The 16,401-nt window shown below is 33.9% G+C and overlaps 2 protein-coding genes across 2 annotated transcripts; one reads left to right on the top strand and one right to left on the bottom strand.

Annotated features, from left to right (window-relative positions):
- The first annotated feature begins 517 nt into the window (after positions 1 to 517).
- Positions 518 to 2,534, top strand: LOC121745488 (cytochrome b561 and DOMON domain-containing protein At3g25290-like). Its single transcript, XM_042139418.1, has 3 exons — positions 518 to 1,215; positions 1,554 to 1,808; positions 1,976 to 2,534. The coding sequence occupies exons 1-3, from the start codon at positions 577 to 579 to the stop codon at positions 2,279 to 2,281; spliced, it is 1,200 nt and encodes a 399-aa protein (XP_041995352.1). The 5' UTR covers positions 518 to 576; the 3' UTR covers positions 2,282 to 2,534.
- Positions 2,535 to 13,235: 10,701 nt separating this feature from the next.
- Positions 13,236 to 14,983, bottom strand: LOC121745429 (serine/threonine-protein kinase OXI1-like). The gene is made up of 2 exons (XM_042139332.1): positions 14,274 to 14,983; positions 13,236 to 14,185 (listed from the first exon to the last, which is right to left on the bottom strand). The coding sequence occupies exons 1-2, from the start codon at positions 14,663 to 14,665 to the stop codon at positions 13,354 to 13,356; spliced, it is 1,224 nt and encodes a 407-aa protein (XP_041995266.1). The 5' UTR covers positions 14,666 to 14,983; the 3' UTR covers positions 13,236 to 13,353.
- Positions 14,984 to 16,401: the final 1,418 nt, after the last annotated feature.

The following is a 16,401-nucleotide window of genomic DNA, read 5'->3' as shown; positions in this document are numbered from 1 at the left end:
AAAAATTAAAGATGTCGCCGACAAGATTTAACAAACGTGTCACATTTTAATTTATAAAATCGAAGACGTGGATTCGGCTAGGTGTATTTTCCGTCGGCCTTAATTTTTCCAAATTTGAGGTCAAAGGACAATTAAAAAAATGTCAAATTTAAATATAAACGGCTATTTTTAAAAAATTGTAAACATGACCGGAAATTAACTGCAATTACTGATTTTTTCCACTAATCATCCAATATTAAAAAAGTATAATGTTCCACAAAATTGCACGCTTAATATGTCATTAATATCACCGCAATTTCCAACTCAAATATTTTTCACCGTTAAAAGTCGAATATTTGTCACTCACAAGATAATTGCTACTAATAAATATAGTTAAAATCTAGCCAAATCCATGGCTAATTATTGTAGTCCTTAATTTACCAAAAGCAAAATCATTGACTGAATTACACTGATTCCTACTCATAATCATTAATTAGTGGAGTACTAGTATACATTAAATTTTCTCTTTTCATTCTATTCTAGTATTTAAAAAAACAATAAAATCACAATCTTTTCTCTCCATTGAGTATCACTAAAATGGCGTCGCCACCTCCGTCTTCTCTCCTCACCGCACTTCTCCTCCTCTTCTCCACGGCGTCGCTAATAACGCCCTCCCAATCACAATCCGCCACGTGCACGAGGCAATCCTTCACCAACAACAAGCGCTACACCTTCTGCAACGACCTCCCCTCCCTCAACTCCTTCCTCCACTGGGACTTCAATTCCGCCCAATCCACCCTCTCCCTCGCCTTCACCGCCACCCCTCCCAACCCCGACGGCTGGGTCTCCTGGGCGCTCAACCCCACCGCCACCGGCATGGCCGGCTCCCAGGCGCTCGTCGCCTTCAAGCAGCCCGGCGGCGCGATGGCCGTCAAGACCTACAACATCACCTCCTACGCGCCGCTCAAGGAGTCGAAGGTGTGGTTCGACGTCAAGGACTCCTCCGCGGAGGCCTCCTCTGGAGGCGCGGTCACGCTCTTCGCCACCGTGGTGCTGCCGGAGAAGGGGAGGACGGTGCTCAACCACGTCTGGCAGGTCGGGGGATCCGTCGCCGGCGGCGTTCCGGCGAAGCACGAGTTTCAGCCCGCGAATTTGAACGCGAAGGGGAGCCTTGATTTGCTGAAAGGGCACAGCAGCACTTCCACCGACGGCGATTCCAAATTGAAGAAGAGGAATGTGAGTTCTTTTTTTCTGGTGATTTCGTTTCTGGATTGTGCGAATAGTGAGAAATTGCATTGTGATTTAGTAGAATTAGATGTTGAGTTGTTTTGGTGTATGTTTGATTTTGAACTTCGTTGGTTTCTGGCGATTAAATCGACGAATTAGGTAAAATGTAGGTAGAATTAGGGCTTCATTGATTTGGGAGAAATGCTGGAAATACAGAAGTAGTTTCCAGCGATGGAATTGACTGATTAGGTTCAATGTAGGTAGGATTAGGGTTTGATTGATTTGGGGGAAATGTTGGAGATGAAGATGACTAACTTCAATTGTGTGTTTGTGACAATGGGATTTAGATTCATGGAGTGCTGAATGTGGTGAGCTGGGGGATTATGTTCCCGACTGGGATCGTCACGGCGCGATACTTGAGGGTGTTTCCATCGGCTGATCCAGCGTGGTTTTACCTGCACGTCTCGTGTCAGGTATCTGCCTACGCCATTGGAGTTGCTGGCTGGGGAACTGGCCTTAAACTCGGGAGCGAGTCCAAGTCCATTACCTATTCAGTCCATCGCAACATTGGGATCACACTCTTCGTCTTTGCAACCCTGCAGGTAGGTTCTTACACCAAGAATTTATTGCTATCTCTGGTTTTCGGATTTACGGAGTGCATAATTTACCAGGAATGTGTGTGTTTCTGTCACTTTGTGGATGTGTTATGTCGGGTTTGAATTGTATCTTTCGCCTTGATGCTGAGTTTTGCTCGTTTGGCGTTACGTAGGTGTTTGCATTGCTTCTGAGGCCGAAGAAGGACCATAAATATCGCGTATACTGGAACGTCTACCATCACGGAGTAGGATATTCAGTTGCGGTTCTGGGCATCATCAACGTGTTCAAAGGGCTCGAGATATTGCAGCCAGACCCCAAGTGGAAGCGCGCATACATTATTGTGATTGCGAGTCTTGGAGGCATTGCCTTGTTGCTGGAGGCCTTCACTTGGGTCGTCGTGTTGAAGAGGAAAAAGGCCGGAAAATCTGCCAACTCGTACGAAGGCTACAACAACGGACACACTAGGCAAGAACCTTGATCATTTTGTTGCCTCCTATCTACACTACCTATTTATTTCTCTTTCTTCATTGAGTTTGTGACATTTTTCACATGTACAATGTAGTTTATGTAGTTAGTATGGCATACAACCTAAAGATACAAAAGGCTTCATTAGGATCTAAGTTGGTGTTTGTTGCACTGCACCTATAACATGTGATCCCTTCATTAGAATAATGGTCCATTGATGAACAAACAAGGCATATGATTCTTACTTGCACATGGGTTGCCTTTGATCTTGGGCCCATCTCCTCCCTCGATTCCTTCATACCGACATACAAGATTCAAATAGAACACATGATTCTTGCATACGAAATTGGAAAGTGGACACCTTGATTGATCTAGGGATCATCTTCTCCGATTCTTTTGTACTTGATACTTTTAGTCCCATATTTTATTACATCAAGATTCTTACTTATAACGGGTTACCATTACCCACCCACAACGTTGATCTAGTATTCCTTTTCATCCCTGATCCTTCGGAGGTGTACCAGATTTACTTGTATGGGCATACAAGAAGAAAGTTAAAGACGGTGTGATTTGATTTGATTTGAGGTGAGGTGTTTGGTCCATATTAATTTATCATCTTTTAACTTTGGTCACTCATCACTAAATGCTTTCACTTTCACTATCTTCATCCTTTTTTTCAACTAAATTTCAAACACGACAGTTGTTAAATTGTCTTTTCAACATGTTAAACACATTATAGAAATTGTTGCTACTTGTACATTATATCTTGGATATTTATGTGACAGTTCAATTTATTTGATTGACATTTTGAAATTAAATTCGTGTTCATTATGAATATAGTAGTAGTAGTTATAGTAGTGTCACATCAATTGTCATATTCAATAGCTACTAGTAAGTAGCAGTTATAAAATTAGTACTCCACGGTGGTGTTCGGTTTGCAAGATAAAATTATACCAAAATACTTTTAGGATTGAGTTGTGAGATTATTTTAGTCATAGGAGTTTAGCTATGACTAATTATCCCATTATTATCCATCTAGGTTTGAGTTGTGAGGTTGAATCTCATGATCTAAACACACTACAAATTTAATCCCGGATACTATCTTGCAAACCGAACACCCCCACTAGTATAGTACTCCGTACTGCTTAGAGTATAAAAGGGAAAGTGATTTTGAAATTGCTAGAAATTTATTAATAAAAACATTACTTTTCTTATTAAAGAAATTCTTGTTTGAGTGCTTTAGCCAAAAGGGAACTGAGAATCTCGTGAAATTGAAGTATCATATCATAATATATTAAAAATAAACGTGTCCTCTCTTTTAAGTGACAAAATAATTAAATTCATTAGGAGTCCATATGTTGCTTTACATAAAATTAGTGAGAGAAACATAATTTAAACATTTCAACAAAGAAAAAGAGGTTCTTGTAGAAAAAATAGAAAATAAATTAATATTAAACCGTGTCTTTGAATATTATTTTCAGATAGTATGTTTTTTTGTTTCTTTTTTTTTGTTAAATTCTAGTAATAGACTATTTCGGTGGGCTTATGAAATTGATACTTCTATGGTCGATATCAAGATTTTTAATGTCAATAACTTTATTGATATATGAAGATAAATAAGTACACATGAAGATTATTTATAGAGAACTTATTACTCCATGAAACAGTTTCTATCAATGAAAGGAATTAATTTATATGAAAGTATTAAAATAATAAAAATATCTTTAATTATTATTTAGGAAACAAAAAGATAATTGAAGTCCAGATCGACATAAAATGGTGAAAATGACAATTAGAATGATGTTTGGATGTAAGGATGATGCAATCGTGAAGAAATTTATGCTCCAATATTAAGATGTACTGTTAACTGTATACAATATCACGCCGTATCATTTGATTAAATTTATACCAGTCAATTGTAGTTACTCTAGAAAATTGTTAGTGTTGGAAATAGATGTGAAAATACCAGTACAAAAATAATAATAACAAATTGTTAAATAAATCATGAAAGATGGTCAAATTTTAGTAGTATATTTTAAAATTTTAAAATCCGATAAATAAATTATGAATTTGAAATTTTGGCGATCATCACATTCTTTCATCTTATGTGACAGTCGATTTAAAATATATTGATCCAAAGTCGACTCAAACTTAATTAGAAGTTATCGTTTTGTCCCATGCTATCCTCACCATGGTTTAAATCTATTGATGTGTCAACGCGTAATTTCCCCAAAAATGAGGAGGGATACTCACCATAACCTCAAACTTCATGGTTTAATTTTAAGAATTTGAAGTGTGGAAGAATCATATATCAACCAATTTTCATAAATTATTTGGCAATTTGCTAAAAAATTAAATTTACTATGGACTATTATTTGAAACTGGTGAGTGACCCTTTATTCATGCGTAATTTTTAAAATTAGAAGGAAATGATTCTTTATTCGAATACTATAGTAGTACAATATATCATTAAAAGTTCAACATGCATTCCATAAAATAAATTGAAAGAGAGGATGAAGCGGCTGCCATTGCTTGTTGTGTGGAGAGGAGAGATATTTATGGAGGGGTTTATATAGAGGTTTGAGAGTCCAATATTGAGTATTTAAATTAACTCATAATTAATCATTACGCCGGAAAATTTACCAATATTTCTTTTTTTAAAGGTATTTATTCATAATTAAGGTAATAGTAGTAATTCATATTAAAACTTACCGTATATAATCGCGATAATCTAAGAACCGGTTTTAAATTGGAATGAATAACCAATATTATCATTAAAATGTTAATTTAATGGCATCTATTCATGCGATGTGGCAATTGATTAATATTACCGAAATCTAATTATTTTAATACAGAAAATTTATACTATAATTTTCAATACCTATAATAAATTAATAATACTTAGTATTTTGTAACATATACTGACATTGTGTATTTCATAAACTTATATTCTAGTATATGTATAATATTATACTACTCCTTTTTATAAACATGAATATGTTGTTTGACACGAAAAATCTATACTAATTTAGTTTGTGACATATTTTGAGGTATTTTTCCGTTGCTATAACTCATTATCATTTATTATTTATATAAGATTAAGTTTTAAGATATTTTAGCCAAAGGAGATGATTATAAGTCGTTATTATATGATTATCCATCTAAAGTTAAATTGCAAAATTCAATCTCATAAAATGAATTCGATCATGAGATATAATCTTTGAAAGCGAATATCATCTGATAATATGATATATATCGATATAGTGTATGTCATATTCCGATAATACTCGGTATGTGACATGTACTGTTAATAGTTAATACATACCAACAAGTCTGATATTGTGCGGGACATATATACTAATAATATGTATAATATTATGATGCTAATAGTGTGTGATACATATCGATAAGAATAAATAAATAGTTAATATAAGCTCAAATAATCTTGTGATTGTAACGATTCCCCTATTAATAATCAAGAATATAACATGACTGGCCGAGTTTTTGATATTGTTGAGGAGAATCTAAGTGGGAATAGAAAACTATGATGTGGCACTTGATGGTTGGACAACAGGATTACCATGTTTCGATTGATGAAAATTCTAGTACTTATATAACGACGAAAATTTAATAGTCTTAACATAACTGAAAGATCCTACTATTTTAACAAATACAGTATATAATATGAATGTCAATATATAATAGCCTACGTATTTTGAATGTCACTATAATAAATTAATAATCTACACATTTTTGCAAACTACAAAAATTAACTACGGGTGTGTATCTATTGAAAGTCATCACTAACATCTTTATTAGTGATACTTAAATCCAAAACATCAGATTTACATATGTGAATATTCAATTTTGTTCGTAACATTTTAGTAAAATGATCTCAACTATGGAGTAATCACAAAAACTATTCAATATACAATTTTCACATAAATTTTCGAATGAAATTGCTTCTAGAGGAAATACAAGACGATTACCTTCAAAAGACATTTCACCGAAATTAAATCGAAACTGAAGCATTACAAAAGTTGGAACATTTCAGTCGAAATGCTAAAACGATGAGATAAAATGTTGTGCATAAAAAAAAAGAAGAATGAAGTCTCATAAAACAGCCCTATGAGATAATAATTGGGCCAATTCAGAAAGAGAGTAATACTAATTGGGCTTCAAAATATTATTGCAATATTATCATTTGGGCCAATTTTCAGTATCACGTCTTATTTTAGACGCGAGTTTTCTGTACTTTTGAAAGCGAAAGAATTGGGCTATGTACAGTGTGGGCCATAAAATTACTTGAAATGTTTCAAGTCATTAAATATGAAAACTACTTAACATTTTCAACTTCCGATGTTTAGAATATAACCCAATGAGTATTGATATGTGAATTTGTTTTATTATAGAGTATTCGCATTTTATTATAAAGTTAATATAAACATGTGAGTCTCACATTCCATTAATTTTTTCAATTAATTTTTCTTTACATTTTTAAAACTCGTGCCCACAATAAAAAGTAACAATTATTTCGGGACGGATGGAGTAATTAGGTCGAGTCATTTTAAAATTTCAGATTTTGGGCTAATTGTATGACACATCGAGCTTGAAAATATAATAATTTTATAACTTAGAAACTTTTTGTTAATAATTATATAGTACACGGCTTGAAATGTGAAAATTCATTCGCTTTGGATCAATCCCACGGGTCCCAAATTATCCGGGTTAAGATTTTTTGTGTTTAAAATTTTTAGCCATAATTCTAAAATTATCGGACTATTGAGTCAGTTCATGAATTTCATACTGAAATGACATACCTAAATGTAACACTGATATTAAAATTTCTGTTTATTCCATAAAAAACAAATGGAAGAGTTCACACTTCTTGGCAAGATTTAACTTCGAAGGAAAACGTAGAACAGTAAAATATAGAGACATAATGGAGAAAGTAGTAGTGTATATTTCATTAGTAAACATAGGCCACATATATATAGTATAAGAAACTAAGCTAGGCTATGTTACATAACTGATGTGGGATAGAATACATGGAGTATTATATTAACACTCCCCCTCAAGCTGGATCATATATATTGATCAAGTCCAGCTTGGTACAAAGTTCTGAGAAACGCTTCACAGGCAACGGTTTTGTGAAGATATCAGCAATCTGGTTAGACGATGAAGTGAAAGGAGTAGTAATTGTCCGATTCAAAACACACTCTCGAATGAAATGACAATCAACTTCAATATGTTTAGTCGTCTCATGAAAAACCGGATTGTTCGCAATATAGATTGCAGCTTGGTTATCACAATGCATAGGTAAAGGTTCATTGAAAGTGAACCCCAATTCTCCAAGTAGATTCTTGACTCTGATCATCTCAATAGCAGTATGATCCATAGCTCTATACTCAGCCTCAGCAGACGATCTCGCAACAATATGTTGTTTCTTACTTCGCCAAGTTACAAGGTTTCCTCCCAAGTAGGTGCAATATCCAGAAGTAGACTTTCTATCAGACTTAGAACCAACATAATCAGCATCAGAATATCCTTCAATTTTTAGATGCCCATTCTTTTTGAATAACAATCCTTTGCCGGGAGATTTATTGACATATTGAAGAATTCGAATAGCAGCATCCCAGTGAACTTGCTTTGGCTTATCCAAAAAACGACTGACTAAGCCAACAACAAAGGAAATACCAGGCCTTGTTATTGTCAAGTAGATAAGTTTTTCAACTAGACGTCTATACTTAGCTTTATCCTCCAAGACTTCTCCACTGTCATCCCAAACACTTGGATCAACCTCCATAGGAGTATCAACGGGCTTTGCTCCAAGTAGTCCAGTTTCTTTCAATAGATCTGTAGCATACTTTTGTTGAGATAGAGACACTCCAGAATTTCCGTGTGTAATTTCAATTCCCAAGAAATACTTAGGACGACCCAGATCCTTGATAACAAAATGTTGCTGCAAATATTTCTTAATTTCCTCAATTCCACAAACATCACTTCCAGATATGAGTATATCATCAACATATACAATGAGAATAACAATACCCGATGCTTGATGTCGCACAAAAACCGAATGATCAGACTTGCATTGCTTAAAACCAATAGTTCCAAGTACACTGTTGAACTTATCGAACCACGCCTTGGGACTTTGTTTAAGGCCATAAATTGCCTTTTTGAGACAACAAACTTTAGTAGCATCCTCCCCCAGAGCAACATATCCCGGAGGTTGCTCCATAAAGACCGTCGGGGTCAAATCACCATACAAGAAAGCATTCTTCACATCAAGTTGATACATGGGCCACGAAAGATTAATTGCCAAAGAGAACAGAATTCGGATTGAATTCATACGAGCAGTGGACGAGAACGTCTCAAAGCTAGGCTATGTTACATAACCGATGTGGAATAGAATACATATATTATATTAACATAAAACAATAGAAATGAAGTTGTACCCAAGTTATTGGTTGGACTATTTTGCGTATGGTATATTTGGAGTTAGGGGTTACTCCAAATTGGTAACTATATTTTGGTCAATTCCAACAAACTTAATTATTAGGTGAATACACATTCAAAATTCCAATCTCTCACATATATAAGTAAGCAACGCGTATAATTAATATTTTTATCCGACCAAGGAAAGATTCATTGTGTGACGTCCAAGAAAAATTGTCGACTAAAAGTCCAATGTTTGTGCTAATTTATTTTATTTCTTCTTCTCTGCAACCTTTCAAGTCTCGAGAAACAACTTTTTTTGAAAAGAAAAAGTTTACTGGTGCAACTAGTTCTCAGTAAACAATTTTAAATCCTCGAATAGAATATACAATTTAATATTTCATAATATGAGGGAGAGAATTCATCTTGGATTTCCTATCATTCCTTTATATATATTCAATGCTTACAATTTTTTAGTGTTTGTTTCCGCTAGCACCACACAATTTAAATAAATTATAGAATACAAGTATGCTGTGTGGCTGGTCATAAAATAATATTTTAGGAAATTTTAAAGAAAAATATAATAAATGAATAAATGCTCAAATTTTGACATTATTATTCGTTTCTATACATTTTAAAGAATAAATGATACATTTAATGCTCGTTTTTTAATATTATTATTGATTTATATTTATTTTAAAGACACCATGATTGGACTCCAATGCGAGGTATAAAATTCATTAAAAAAAATTTATGCTTTTTAGGTGAGTGAAATATTTTACCAAACCACTTTCAATGAATCGATTCTTATTTAATCAAACAATTTCCGTAAGTCACGTTAAAGTTGAATAACATATACGGTGATGGTGGTGGCGTATTTATTACGGCATTAAAATTTTGATTTTATTAGTAGTACTATTATAATGACTTGTGAGCATAATGGAGGTGAAAAAATGAGTTCAAATAAATTATTTTTCAATTTGCTGGCAAAATTAATTTTGCTATAATAATTATAGTGCTTTCTACTATTTGTAATAAAGGGAAGTGTAGTTTCGTACGCATTACATGTGCAAGGTTAGGTTTGTAACATGAAATAAAAACTTAGACTTGTAATCGATGTAAATGAACATTCAAAGCACTTTGGACTTTTATCATATTTAAAGTAAAATAAAGTTGGTACCAAAACATTTCTTTTAGTATCATTGCAATTAAGTTTTCAGCCAACAAATGGCCTATTTAATCCAATTTCTTGATTTGTGCATATTGGCATTGAGATATGTGATATGTTAGCATTGCATAATACATTTATACACAACATATTTAGATAATGGCACATGAATATAATCATAGTAAATCTAAGGCAAAACACGTCCTTCCTTAAATATGAATATAACATAAATATATATATAAAAAGATAAAAACAAAAACAAAAAAAATGAAGAAATTTAATCGTTTAAAGAAATCTTTTGTTTGATTATTTGAAGGTCGAATATTAATTTATAGTATTTGGTTCTAAATTCTATAAATTAATATTTGAACTTTAAATAATCAAACAACAAATTTCTTTTAACGATTTGGAATTTTTAGTTTTTTTGTTTTCATCTTTTATTCTTATATTTGTGTTATGTTCATATTTTCCAACTAGGATATTAGGTGGAATATATTAACATAATTAATATATGATGTGTTATTTTGTAACAGAAAAAGTTAACGGTTCCGTCAAATAAGGATTAGAATATATCGAATATAAAAGTACAAAGACTTACTAAAACGAAAAAATTGTATAAGGACCTATTGAAATAAACAACTAAAGTACAAGCATTTAAGCATGTGTTTTGCCTAAATCTAATCACATGAAGTTTTATAGAGCAATATCATATTACTGATTATGATCGTTAGCAAATTCATTCAAATATGATAATTTACTTTAACGAGGATTTAAATTGTAATTATTTCATAAAACAAGAGGGACGTTTACTTAATAAATTAAATCGCAAAAACATATAATCTAAGCATATGTAGATTTAACTGGTCAAACGAATTAAATATAAGTCCATTCATCATAAGTCATATATATTAAAATATTTTTATTGAAATGTCGTATTACATAAAACAAACTCAACTAAATTGAATACTACTATACGATGTGATGCAATTGAAGGTGTGAGGCCAATGCATGCGACCTGTTTGGTGGAAATTGCTTTGGTATTTATGAAGCTATATTGTTAACAGTTGCAAAAATGAGATTCTTGTTTGGCCACATGACTTTACACGAACTGAGCTGTTTCCCGCTTTCATACATCATCACGATTTCAACAAACACAATAGGTAACACATTATAATCAATTAAATGTATAAAACAGAATAAATACTGATAAACATTGATTAAAAGGTTTCATTATAGTTTAGTCATTCCTCTTTATGATAAAATTTAATACACTTAATCAATTAATCTCCCTTATTTTCACCACTTTCTCAATGACAGTACTTCATTCGTCCATAAAAAATTGACAAAGTTGTAAATGGTACGTGTTTTAATTCATAATTGGTAAAATAAGAGAGATGAAAGGAAACTGATGTGTATGGTTAGTATTCGTTTAAAACCTTCCATTTTTAGAATTAGTTTAATTTTGTCGGACGGTCCAAAATGATAAAACTTGTCTATTTTTTATAGACAGATGGAGTATATAGTATTATTTACTATGTCTTTTATTCTCTTTAACATGTATACTTTATTATTAAAATCCTAAATATTTATTCATTAGGCCATCCACAATAGGAATAACCCAGCAATAGCCCAGCCATAGCCTAGCCACAAACTCCTTCTGCCACATCATCAACACTAAAAATCCTCATGCCACATCATAAATAGCCCAGCCATAGCCTAGCCACATCATAAATACCCCAGCCACATCAATAGCCACATCACTCAAAATTATATAAAACAAATAATTAACAATCACACAAAATACGCAATTTAATTTACGATACATATACGAGAAAATTCAATAATATTATTAAAATTTAAAAAGTACATTAATTAAAAAAATTACATAATTAACAAAAAAACCACTGCCGTGCAGTCCTCCGCGCCCATAACTCTTCAATTAAATCCTTTTGGAGTCGAATATGAGCCTCCGTTTGGCGCATGTCGGGCAAGTCGCGTATATATAGTGTTTCGGAAACAAAATAAAATAAAAATTCGCGCTAGGCGGTGCGCTAGGCGGTTTTTTTTCGTGAAAATCGCTGGGCGGCTGCAATAGACCGCCTAGCGCACCGCCTAGCGCCGGCGCTCGGCTAGGCGGTGCGCTAGGCGCTATTGTGGATGCTCTTAAGGGAGGGCCTGCGCGAACCCAGACACCAACATGGTCTGATTTTTCTATACGATCGGCTGAAAATGTGATGATCATTCTCTGGATCAGCAAATTTCAATAATAAGACCAACTTAATTTTGTTTTTTTCTAATATCATACTACATTGCGAAATTATGATATAATAATACCTCATCAAACAATTCAAAACTGTCTCATATTCGTTCACTTAAGACTTAAGACTGCAAATCATTTTCACTAAATAAATTCTACTACTTTCAAATACGTGTACCCATGCTTTCTTGCAATCTCCACGCTGATTAGTATGAAAATATTTAATTCAAACTGTCGTATTTCTCAAAAGGAGGACTCATTAGATCAAATTTGGCAGCTATGATGTGATTTGAGTAGTACTATTAATTAATTGTGTATGCTTTACAAATAATATTCAACTATTAATTTATATCAATACTATAGATTGATTAAATTTATAAGAAATATAAATGTGATGATGTGACAAAAATAATCGAAAAAGAGGTTATGGATGGGATGGATGATCACGATCAAGTCATGGCATGATTTCCCAACTGTAATTGTACCTATCTATGATTAAACTATGTGTCACTTCTGTCGACTGAATTTGTTGGTCTTGTTTTATTCTAGTTAAATAAAGTGAATTAGGACTCCGTCGCATTTGTCCACTCATTTTTTAATTCAAATTTACTCCTATTACTTACCAAAGCAAACTACGAGGATCAATAGATAAACATAAACTGTCAGAAAATTATGGTTTTTGGTCAAATTATTGTTCAATCCCAAACCTTAAGGGTCATCTATAAAAATCATAAATTTTAAATAATTTTCTCATGAGATCTAATTTAGATGAAATTATATTCAATATATCATCAGAAAAATTCTACAATGATGGGACCAAATGTAATTTATTTTTTATTTCTCTCAATACATTTACCAAATAAATTAAGCATATTATCAATTTGAAAAATGCTAAATCAATAACAAACTACAAACAGAAAACCATAGTCCTTATAACATTAAATTCATAATTTTTTAAAATTTCAGCACAAACTAAAATTAAACCAAAATTTATGATTTTTTCCAATAATGTACAACACAACAGCAATTGATGGTAATTAACACAAGTGGTCCAGTCTCAGTGAGATCAATCACATTCAAAATCTTAAAAACATTCACATGCAATGTCATGAAATATAATTCACTACTCATTAATTCAATTTTTTTTAACAAACTAATAAAATAATCATCTGTTAAATAATATAATTTCAAAAATCACATGTATATGATGAAAAAAAATATATCAAAAAATCAAAAAATTATCATTCTGAATCTGTGTGGGGTGATTCTTATTTACCCACGCGTTTTTATTCCTATTATTCTCCACTTTTTCCTCAAACACGCCTTCGACGTATTTCTCCACGTCAATGTCGTTAATCCCATCCATGTCCCCAACGTCCGTCAACTCGGGAATAAACGGCGGTCGGGGCATTTCCGTAATTACATTCCAATCAACCGCCTTGAAATAATCGTGGCTCTTGATCTCGCCGACGGAAATCCTCTTCCTCGGATCCTTCTCGAGCAATCTCCCGATCAAGCCCCTTAACGGCGTCGACTCCCCCGTCAGATCGGGGACACGTGTCACGATCCGGTAGAACGTCTCCTTCCGGTTCGCGCCGCGGAACGGCGTCGATCCGTAGAGCATCTCGTAGAGCATGACGCCGAGGCACCACCAGTCGACGGCGAAGTCGTGGCCGTCGCCGAGCACGATCTCCGGCGCGACGTACTCCTCCGTGCCGACGAACGAGTTTGACTTCTCGACCGAGTCGGAAGCGGTGCTCGCTGAGTCCGACTCGGTTTCTTCCGGTGTGATCCCCGAGTCGCGGCGGCGACTCCGGAAACTAAACAGCTTCTTCTTCTTCTGATTCGGTTTCTTCGCTTGCAGATCTGAATCGGAGGAGGGGACTGAGCGGTTTTCTGGAGATCTAGGAGCGAGTTTCGTGGACAAATCGAAATCCACCAGCATTAAGTGGCCGTTTTCCTGAATCATCACGTTTTCCGGCTTCAGATCTCGGTAAACCACGCCTAAACTGTGCAAATACTCCAGAGCCAGCACCAGCTCCGCCGCGTAAAATCTGAATCGAAAATAAAATGAAATCTCAATAACGATGCCGGAAAATTGAAATCGTTAATTCCGAGAGAGATCTATCTATCTATCTATACCTGATGATGTCATCGGAGAACATTTTCTCGGTTTGCTTCTTCCTCAAACAATGCAGATCGCGGCCGGAGCAGTAATCGATCGCGTATCCAACGATCTTATCAGTAGCCAAAACTCCGTGCAGTCGCGGCAGCAGAGGGTGGTGAAACGACGCCAACACTTCTCGTTCGAAGCAGATCCTCCGGTACTCACTGCCGTCGCCGGCAGTCGAGATCTTCTTCTTCTTCTCGATGGAGGATCGCAGCATTGCTTTGAGCGCGAGCAGTTCGCCAGTCTCTGTCTGTACGAGAAACACGACGCCTTTGGCGCCCCGGCCGAGCGGCGAGATCACCTTCAGGTTCTTCAAATCCAGCGCAACCGCACCGTCGCCGCCGTGTAGATCTCCGTCGTGCATGGCTTTGGCTTCCAAAAACCAGCAATTCTGTCAGAATTTACTCAATTTGATCGCAGTTATTTATGAGAGAGAGGGAGTGTACAGAGAAATCGTAATTGAGCTGAGGGAAATTCCTCAGGTTGATTTTGTTCAGAGTTAGGATTTTGTATTTGACTAGCTCCAAATAATATACTCTATATATATATACACACACAAACACATAGGCGTGTATATATACAGTATATAAATTCTTAAGGTAGGGTGGTAAAGGGGATGGTGTCAAAACATTCTTGGAGAAGAAGAATACGGGAGTGGTAAAGAAGAAATGCCGACACGACGTCGTTGCGAGGAATGGGCGGGCGTATATATATATTTTAATATATACTGTATAAATAATTATATATATTGGTATTCTAGAAGGGAGGACAAAGTTGACTATTTTAAAAAAATGTGGAAATAAGTAATTAGATTCTATGTGGGTTAATTTATAAGGAAGTGGACGAAGAATAAAAAAATTATAGAGAGGACTACCAAATATTGGGACGATTTTATTTTTTATTTTAGGAATTCAAATAAACTCGTACTATAGTTTAATATAAATCGTGGACTAAGTATTTATTAATTCTTTCAGTAATTCAGAATAATATCCTATAAATTTTATTTAGGTCATTTTCAATTTGTGTAGTTAGACTTTACTCGGTTTGAAAATTATATTTAATATTTTTTGCTATAGTATTTATTACTCAATTGCAGCGTATCAGATGGAAATAAATACACGAATATGCTGAAAAGCCTAAAACGCACCAATGGAATCTAGTCAAGCTTCAATTTACTTATTATTTATTTGATATTTCACTGTCCATTTATTATGTAGTACTATGTCATTTTAGTAATGATATCGATGACATTATGAGTGAGCTATGCACTCGAAATTTAAATAACTGAAATCAGTATAATACCATTAGGAATAAAGATTAAATATCTTGGGAAAATAATTTACGAGACAGCTTACTATTTAAGGTTTAAGCTTGGGTATTATGATTTAGAGTTAGGTATTGTTCAATTTTGAATAATTATAAGCGCAATGAATAAAAACAACAAATTAAGTTTGCATTAACCCAAAGTCCGTTGATGCGCAGCGCCTCCTTTTTTGGTATTTTTGTAGTAGCTTATTATATACATAATGCAGATATAGTACGGTGCCACTTATTATCCATCTCTTTTAATTAATGCTATCAATTTAATATACACATACGTAGTAAAATAATTAAATTTTAATAAATAAATAAAAAACTTAGCATGGAGATATTTTGAATTGGCATAGAACACATTCGTGACAACATGAGCCCAAGCGAAGATGGGTGGTCCAAAATAAATATTTCCATTTAAGTGAAATTTAATTTTTTAAGAGCAGTGTTATTATAGTCATAATTTAATTATTTAAGTTATGGTTGAATATTGGTTTTGACTAAATAAGCAAAGTAGTATCGTGTTAGGATAGGAGTATAGGGCTAGCCCAAAATTAAATTAACTTGATGAATTTAGATGTTTAAATTAATTTGACATAAGTTGTTGGTACAAAGATAGGTGGAGGGACGCATACATACTTATTTTGTAACACATGTATATAATACTCCATCAGTCTTTTTTTAGTTGGGTTTTTCTTTTTGGGCTTATTTTAGAAAATGATAATAATAAATAAATTGGAGAGAGTAAACTAAAAAATAGTAATGCGGAGAAGTCTCAATCTCAGTTTA

The sequence above is a fragment of the Salvia splendens genome, chromosome 8 (genome assembly GCF_004379255.2).
Source record: "Salvia splendens isolate huo1 chromosome 8, SspV2, whole genome shotgun sequence".
Lineage (NCBI taxonomy): Eukaryota > Viridiplantae > Streptophyta > Magnoliopsida > Lamiales > Lamiaceae > Salvia > Salvia splendens.
The sequence above is the reverse complement of the archived record's forward strand: the minus strand, read 5'-3'. Positions and strand labels throughout refer to the sequence as shown.

Coding starts and splice junctions, on each gene's coding strand:
- LOC121745488 (XM_042139418.1), top strand. CDS start 577: ATGGCGTCGCCACCTCCGTCTTCTCTCCTCACCGCACTTCTCCTCCTC. Junction 1,216..1,553: donor CCAAATTGAAGAAGAGGAAT/GTGAGTTCTTTT, acceptor AATGGGATTTAG/ATTCATGGAGTGCTGAATGT. Junction 1,809..1,975: donor TCGTCTTTGCAACCCTGCAG/GTAGGTTCTTAC, acceptor GGCGTTACGTAG/GTGTTTGCATTGCTTCTGAG.
- LOC121745429 (XM_042139332.1), bottom strand. CDS start 14,665: ATGCACGACGGAGATCTACACGGCGGCGACGGTGCGGTTGCGCTGGAT. Junction 14,186..14,273: donor TTCTCCGATGACATCATCAG/GTATAGATAGAT, acceptor TTTTCGATTCAG/ATTTTACGCGGCGGAGCTGG.